General features: G+C 40.2%; 1 protein-coding gene across 5 annotated transcripts in view; it reads left to right on the top strand.

The window, feature by feature from the left end:
• The first annotated feature begins 1,405 nt into the window (after positions 1–1,405).
• The window catches only part of dync2i1 (dynein 2 intermediate chain 1), a 92,916-nt gene continuing 85,669 nt past the window's right edge, over positions 1,406–8,652 (top strand). For 4 of the 5 annotated variants that reach the window (XM_063044410.1, XM_063044409.1, XM_063044408.1 and 1 more), the window contains exons 1-3: positions 3,791–4,004; positions 4,735–4,788; positions 7,443–7,953. In XM_063044410.1, coding sequence (XP_062900480.1) covers positions 3,972–4,004; positions 4,735–4,788; positions 7,443–7,953 — 598 coding nt within the window. In that variant the 5' untranslated portion in view covers positions 3,791–3,971. Of the gene's footprint in view, positions 1,638–3,790; positions 4,005–4,734; positions 4,789–7,442; positions 7,954–8,652 lie in introns of those variants that run through there. The other variant, XM_063044406.1, reaches the window with a different exon arrangement.

The following is an 8,652-nucleotide window of genomic DNA, read 5'->3' as shown; positions in this document are numbered from 1 at the left end:
CTTCTCATTGCCACCACCAGGGAGGAGGTACAGGAGACATAGAAACATAGAAAATAGGTGCAGGAGTAGCCATTCGACCCTTTGAGCCTGCATCACCATTCAGTATGATCATGGCTGATCATTCAACTCAGAACCCTGTACCAGCCTTCCCTCCATACCCCCTGATCCCTTTAGCAACAAGGGCCATATCTAACTCCCTCTTAAATATAGCCAATGAACTGGCCTCAACTATTTCCTGTGGCAGAGAATTCCACAGATTCACCACTCTCTGTGTGAAGAAGTTTTTCCTCATCTCGGTCCTAAAAGGCTTCCCCTTTATCCTCAAACTGTGACCCCTCGTTCTGGACTTCCCCAACATCGGGAACAATTTTCCTGCATCTAGCCTGTCCAATCCCTTTAGAATTTTATATGTTTCAATAAGATCCCCCCTCAATCTTCTAAATTCCAGTGAGTATAAGCCTAGTCGATCCAGTCTTTCATCATATGAAAGTCCTGCCATCCCAGGAATCAACCTGATGAACCTTCTTTGTACTCCCTATGGCAAGAATGTCTTTCCTCAGATTAAGGGACTAAAGCTGCACACAATACTCCAGGTGTGGTCTCACCAAGGCCTTGTACAACTGCAGTAGAACGTCCCTGCTCCTGTACTCGAATCCTCTTGCTATAAATGCCAGCATACCATTCGCCTTTTTCACCGCCTGCTGTACCTGCACGCTCACTTTCACTGACTGGTGTATAATGACACCCAGGTCTCTGAAGGTCTCGGCCTGAAACGTCGACTGCGCCTCTTCCTATAGATGCTGCCTGGCCTGCTGCGTTCACCAGCAACTTTGATGTATGTTGCTTGAATTTCCAGCATCTGCAGAATTCCTGTTGTTTACACTCAATGCTTTAGCTTCTTCCCCTCGTCATCAGATTTCTGAACGATCTATGCACCCAGGAACATAAATACATTTTTTTTAGCACCATTTATTTATTAATGTTTTAATGTCTTGCAATGTAGAAATTTCACAATCTAGGTCAGTAATAATAAACCATATTCCGAAAAGCAGACTTATTTTGGATAATGACAAATCAAGATACTTAATGAACAACAGTTTCACTAATTTACTACATTATATAAAAGCACGTATAAGTAATGTTAATTTTATTTTGGTGTATTTGTCGCTTCCTAAATTTGCCCTCAGATCAATATTGATGGATTTTTAAAATTTGCATTTTAACGACATGCACAGTTACTGGGTTATTTTTAAGTGCCTAGGTTTCAGTTGATTTTACCTTTACTTAATGTATCTACACAGGATGACTCACATCTGAAGCATAATTTTACGTTTCCAGCGCCACACAGAGGAGCTCGATGTGACACCCAGAGACGCGCATGCTCAGCCCTGTCGACGTCATTTATATCGGGAGGGGGAAAGGCAAGAACGCTCAGTTGCCATGGTTGCAAACTCTTTCATCTCAGTTGTCATGGGTACCCCACCCGACGCAGTTGCCATAGTTACAGCTTCACTTGACGCATGCGCCTTTGAAAAAAAATCTCGACCATACCAAGATGGCAGCCAGCTGGTAACTAAGGGTGCCGCTTTGGCGCCATAGTAACGTCGGCCGTGGCTGGTACTATGAAGCCGAGTAAGGTAAAAAGGAGAGCAGTCAATAGGTAGAAACCAGCGAATCTGAGCGGCGAGTTTTGCAGCTGCAGTGAGTGTCGGGTGGAGGGAGAGTCGCTGCCGGGGAGCAGGCCGGAGCTATATTTGGTTGGCGGCCTGATTTCAATCCTTCCTGCCCGAATAAAAGCTTAGCAGCTGCCGCCCCGTTTCATCTCTGTCTGCAATCTTTTTCCTTGAATACATGCCCAGCAGTTGCTATCTTGTTCCGTCTCTTTGTCAGCAATGGAGTTTTCCTAAACCCAGTTATTTTGAAAGAGTTTTGATTCACGATTTCTCGCAGTCCCGCTGAGTGAATGCATCCACAGGGATTAATAACCGGTCTCTTAACTAATCGAAAAGACATAACAATCTGCTGGAGGATCTCAGCGAATCCGAGCGGCATCTGTATGGAAGGTTTTCACCAGAAATGTCAACATATTCCTCATCCACCCGCTGAGTTCCTCCAGCAGGTTGTTTGTTCCAGGTTACCTGAAAGTATGTCTGAACCTTCAGATGAATCTCTGTGGACTCTGTATGATGTAAACAGTTAATGATTTCTGATTCCGAAACTGATCAAGGATCTGATCGATTATATTTCAGATGTTGTAAAGCGGAAAATAATGTGAAATTTTGAATGGAAATAATCTGTAGCTCAGATGGTATCTGTGGATCAAAGAAAACAAGATGTTCATCTTCTTTAAAACTGGTTATTTTTCATTGCTTATGTGAAGTTCTCAAATTTGGTGCTGAACATTGATCTGCAATGCACCAAGTCAAAAGAGGTCTGTGTGTGTGAGCGGGTGAACAGCGGAAGCTGCAGGGCATGCAATGTTGCTGCCAGAATGTGTAGGGACTCTTGCATATTTCCCCCAACACATGTTGGTTGTTGATGCAACTGGTGCATTTCGGTATGTTTCAATGTGCATGTGATTAAATAAATCTGAATCTATCAGTTAATAACCAACTAGAAAAGAAGATGCATGATGATGCAAATGGTTTAAGTCAGCAATTGAAGGTCTTCTCAAAGTTCAGAGTAAATGTATTATCCAGGTACATAAATGTCACCCTGAGATTCATTTTCTTGTGGGCATTATCAATAAATCCACTAACCATAATTGAATTAGCGAAATACTGCACCAAAAGGGTAGACAAATGGTGTACAAAAGACAAAAAATTGCAAATACAAAAAGAAAGAAAAAGAAATAATAATTATATGTAATGAGCAATAAATATCAAGAACATGAGATGAGGAGTCCTTATGGGAACAGTTTAGCTGGTGCAAGTGAAGCACCCTTTGGTTCAAGAGGTATCATAGCTATTTCCTGAACATGGTGGTGTGAGTCCTGAGGTTTTTGTACCTTCTTCCTGATGTCAGCAGTGAGAAGAGAGCATGACCTTAGTGGTGGAGGTCCCTGATGATGGATGCTGCTTTCCTATGACAGCACTCCATGGATTTTGCTCAATGCTGGGGAGGACTTTATGGACTGGTATACATTCACTACTTTTTGTAGGATTTTCTGTTCAAGGGCATTAGTGTTCCCATACCAGTCAATATACTGTCCACCAAACATCTATAGAAGTTTGTCAAGGTTTTAGATGTCATGCCAAATCTTTGCAAATTTCTAAGGAAGTAAAGGCCTTTCTTACTATCTTATACATCGGCAACTTTTGAAAATGGAATGTTTGATTTTGCAATACTTGGAAATGGGTGAGTTGGTGAGTTTCTTTAAAAAGGTAAACAGAAGTGGAGATTCAAATTTTTAAATATTCAGGATCAAAAATTAAGGCAGTCTTGCAGGTAGATGTATAGTGTAGTGTATAAGATATGTTTATGCAGACGTACAAATAAATGATTTGCCACAGTGAAAACTAAGTAAATGGTATTATTAAACATTAACCAAATGTTAGGTAATATTCTTGCTGTAGTTACCACATGCAGAGCCAAGAATTCCAATTGCCAAATGCATTCTGGTGGCTCGATCCTCTGCTTAGCCTAGGAAGCACTGTTTGATTGTGTTGACTTAGCAATAAGAAAATGTAGCATCTATCTTCTGTGAATGGAGTGGTTTGCAACTCATTCTCTAACGTAACAGAATACTTGTGGAATGTGGCAACAGACACTCTCTCCTGTATATATTTCCTTTACACATCAGCTTATTTATGCAGTAAAACATCCAGGAGCATTTGCAAATTGGAAGTTAAGCTAAGGCAGTGGAGGAGATGCTGTGGATTTAATGAAAGGATCATCTGGGAGGAGGATTAAACAGCAGAGGAACTTGTAGAAAGATTTCAGGAGATAACAAGTTCAAGATTTTGTTGGCAATGGAAGGAAAGGAGGAAATAAATGGGCGAAGGGTAAGAAGTTAAAAATGCTAATTCTGCACATGCTGCTTACGTTCTGATATGAGGGAAATGCAACATTTGTGAGAGGATAAAGATATGGTGTAATTTACTATATATGGTATGTGGTTAATATAGTAAATTGGTCTAATCTTTAAAAAGTTTTAAAGGAAAATGCAAAACTTTTAAACTTGTGGCTTTGTCAACTCGATGTAATGGCAATTGCTCTGGGGGTGGGAGATGGATAGCAGGATGTTGAATGAATTGATGTCTACAATGGATGCTTGATGGAATGGCTGAACATTGAAATATTTGAGCCAAGGAATGACAGTGGTGGGGTGATTGAATGGCTAAGGCAGGTGACTGATTGGAAAATGCAATAAAACTCTGTCACTCCATCACACTTGAGGTTTTGGTGGTACTGGATGAGCAGATGTTTTCCCATTTGTATTCCAATATACTTTTAATAGTCTTTTCTTAGATGTTACACAGTAAAATAATATTTTTTTCCCAGTGAATGAGTAAATTTAAAGAGAGTATGTCCAACAGAACCAGGTAAATGGAACACAGGAACTGGGGCTCTGGTGAATTGAAGGGAGTATGGGAACTGAGGTCTTGATGAGTGGACTGAGAGTGCGTGATATCCTGTGTATCATTCATTAGAAAATTCATTTGGTGTAGTTTTCCTTTTTGGAATTTGTGGGTTTCATTGTCTCAGACTTATTCAATTTTACTTTTATTTTAGGGGAAAACCAAAGAAGATACCTGGAAAACAGAAGAATTGCTGAAGCACATTAAAGTAATTTATTTTATTTACAAAATATACAGCATAGAACAATATCAGAAGTAGAAATAGTTGAATTTTAGCCATTTTCATGTTGGGTGATTTAGGGTCCATATTTGGAAGAGATTTCTGTAGAAACTTAAGTATGTTGCTATCTGTATGTAGGCCTCCACTTTTTGAAGCTGATGTCAGATTAAGTGAAATTGTAATATCCCGTTGCACAGTCTCAAGCTGTCAATATGTTAGAAAGACAAATACAATCTTTAGTTACACTTTAAGCATTTTACAGAAGGCTATATAAGGACTGTAAGTTAAGGTTGAAGATGAAATACAGTTAACATTTTTTAGAAGACATCTTTAAATTCCATTATTTCAAAATACTCATCCCAGTACAGTATTAGAATTGAAAATACACTTGGATTAAGATGTTAACTGTCCTGTGCTATCACCAGTGGGGTCATCAGTTGATCTGCCACCTGTCTTCAGGAGTTTCGGCCCGCTTATGATCAAGACTCCCTCGAGGTGGTGGGTCAGCAGTGCTAAAGCACCACCTCCCACTGGTGAGCTTAAAAACTTGGCATCTGCCTCTATCAGAGTTGTTGGTCGCTTCCATCCAACAGATAGTCTACTCTTCAGGTGTCTATGCAACTACTGAAGGGTTTGCAAAAAATGGATACACTGTCCAACTATCTGCCCCTCTGGACGTACTTGGTCCACACCCATGCTGATCCTGTCTCTGCTGCCTCAGCTACAGCCCTGCTGGTTGACTTGATCTCTCTTCTAGTGAAGCCAAGGTCACGCAGCCACTTCTGGAAAGTGAACGCAATAAAGCCACGGCAACCTACTTCGAATGGACAGGATGAGATCTTCCATTCTCTGTCTCTGCACTCTGATCTTAATTCTGCATACTTGGTTAACTTGCACTCATGGGCTTCATCGATGTTGCCTTCCCAGGGGACTGTGAGTTCACCAATAACCACTTCTCTGCTGGTGTCAGACCATACGATTATATCTGGATGCAATGTGGTGAAAGCTATTTGCTCCGGGAAACTGCCTTTCCCATCCAGTGAATAAATATTACTTTTATTTTGGATGATGATGTCCATTGAGCAGTACAGCATTTAAAACTCATTAGACCTCATGGAACACTGTGTAACATATTCAGGATATTTCACAAGTGGCCCAAGTCCATGTTAATTTATATGATTTCACTAAGAGAGGAACACAAGATCTGCTAAATGATGAGAAGTGCACAGTTGTTTCTGAAGCTGCTATCAATCTAACTGTTGTTGTTAAGCCCATCACTGCTATTGGGACATAGGCTGCTGACAGCAGTTCGCCACAGTCCTCTGTCCTGGGCCAGTCTGTCAAGTTATTCCCATTAAAGATCCAGGCATGAGGTCTTTGGAGCTAGGTTTCTGTAGCTTTAAGTTTTTACAAGAGGGGCTTGCTCGCTCTTTTTCAGCTGGGCTTGGAACATCCATGGTGGAGTTACTGTAACTATGTGATAGTAATGAATATCTGTGGAAATCTTTCATTTTCTGTAGACTGATAAGATATGTGTAAGTTGAAAGTAATGAAAAATTAAGGGATAAAAGATTCCAATCATATGTGAGTACAATTTGAGATTTTGGTATTTTGTTGTTATATTTGTTTCAATTTTATGTTTACAATTGGGATTTTATTTTGCATTAATGTTCCATTCAGGCTGTGGTTCTCTGGTTACTTAATGCTCATGGTGAATGTTGATTGAAAGTTGTGACCTAACATCCTGGACAATATTTATCGCTTATCCAGCAAAGCTGAACATAACTGGGCAAGACTGTGCTTTACTGTACTGCTCCTTGCACTTCATCTGCTGTGTAACTCCCTTATGTTTACAGCACGTTCCAATTGAAACACAGGTCTTCCTGCTAGGCTTTTTGATGAAATAGAATGATCTGCTTGTGGCATCTGGGTTCCAGGTAGTTTGCTGAAGATTTATTCAACTGTTTCTAAATAATGAAAGACCTTTAAAACCAACTGAAATGGATTTAATTAATAAACACAACTAATGCTGGAATATCATATATTTACTTCAAACATCTAAGTTATAGAAATTAATTTTAAAAGTTGTTGATCAGTAGAATGAAAGTTTAAAAAATGACCAACACTTGCAACTTCTCATTCTCATTTGGCAACCGGAACAAGGAGATGGCTGTTCTTGGCTAAATGCTAAGGGGCTGGCCATGAGCACCTCTGGTGTAATAGCTCCACAGAATTGAGCTCCAGTGCTTCAGTGAAAGTTCAGATGCTTTGGCATCATTTAGCAGGCTCCTAAGTTCCACCTAATGGTAGGAAGGTGTGGATAGCAAACGTGCTGTGACCAATTCCGCTTCTCCACGGAACCACTGCTGGTCATCAGCATGATTCGTAATTCTCAAGTTCCTTTCAGTGGAAACCATCGTGTGCACAGGCGTCAGTTATTGGGATGTGGAAGATGTGTTATACAATGTTTTTATTAATTTCGACTGACATTTAGTTTTTCAGTCAATTGTGAATTCAGAGTAGAGTTTGCTTTTGATTATTTGACTATTCACTTATGCAATATGTATAAAATTAATAGAAAATGCAGCCTGCCTTCACAAGCCTTTTCATTTATAATTTTGACTTTTAATTTCTCTTTTCAGGCTGCCCAAGGAGATCATCTGGATGATGGTGATAAAAAGACCAGAGCAAAGAGAAGGCATCAGGAGGAGGAGCTGGAGGAGCGTCGACATCGGGATAGGGACCGAGATAGGCAAAAGGACCGCCATAATGGCAAAGTGCGAAGCAAAGAAAAAGAGAGTGATGGGGACCAACATAAAGACCTGGAACATGAAAAAGTACGCAAAAGAGTTAATGATGAGGAACGAGATAAAGACAGGAGAAGGAAAAAAGAAAAGGAAAGTGAGAAACATAAAGACAGGGATAGAGACGCTTGTCAAGAAGGAGAGAAACATTCAGGGCGCAGAGTCCGTGATGAGGGTAAGGAATGGGATCTTAATAGAGAGAGATCTACAAAGCGGGGACATGAACCTGAGAGGCACAGAGATAAAGAAAGAGATCGGAGAAAAGAACAAGACCAGCACCGGGAAACTGGGAGAGAAAATGATGGAAATGGAGGACAACGATCTAAACATAGGCAGAAAAAAGATAAAGGTACTTGTATGTTTAATGTGGAAAATTAATGGAAATTTAAGAAACTATACTTTTCATTACAAGAATAATCAATTTTTAATGAATGCCTTTGAATGCCATAAAGCAACTGTTATATTTTGAGCCAACTTGTTATTTGGAAAAAAAAATCATTTGTTTAGTTTTTTAGAGTTGTTCCAACCTTCTAACAACCTATGATTATGAGAAGGTCTGCAGATGCTGGAAATCCAAAGCAGCACCCACAAAATGCTGGAGGAACTCAGCAGGTCAGGCAGCATCTATGGAAATGAATAGATAGTCAATGTTTTGGGTCGAAACCCTTCTTCAGGACTGAGAAGGAAGGGTGAAGATGATAAAAAGAAGGGGGAGTGAAGGAAGGTGAGCTGGAAGGTGAAAGGTGAAGCCAGGTGGGTGGTAAAGGTCAAGGGCTGGAGAAGAAGGTATCTGATAGGAGAAGGGAGTAGACCATAGGAGAAAGGGAAGGAGGAAGGGATCCAGGGGGAAGTAATAAGCAGGTGAGAAGAGGTAAAAGGTCAGATTGAGGAATGGGGGGCTGAATTTGTCCAAATTAAGAATAAAAATGGGGGAAATTCTAACTACCTGTTTTGTGTTTGGTTCACCTATTATTTGATTAAGTAGTTAATTCAGCTTTTTTCCAGCTTGTTTATCCAGAACTATTGTCAGGTTACCCATTGCAGCATT

This window comes from Mobula hypostoma, chromosome 3 (assembly GCF_963921235.1).
Source record: "Mobula hypostoma chromosome 3, sMobHyp1.1, whole genome shotgun sequence".
Taxonomy (NCBI): Eukaryota; Metazoa; Chordata; class Chondrichthyes; order Myliobatiformes; family Myliobatidae; genus Mobula; species Mobula hypostoma.
The sequence above is the reverse complement of the archived record's forward strand: the minus strand, read 5'-3'. Positions and strand labels throughout refer to the sequence as shown.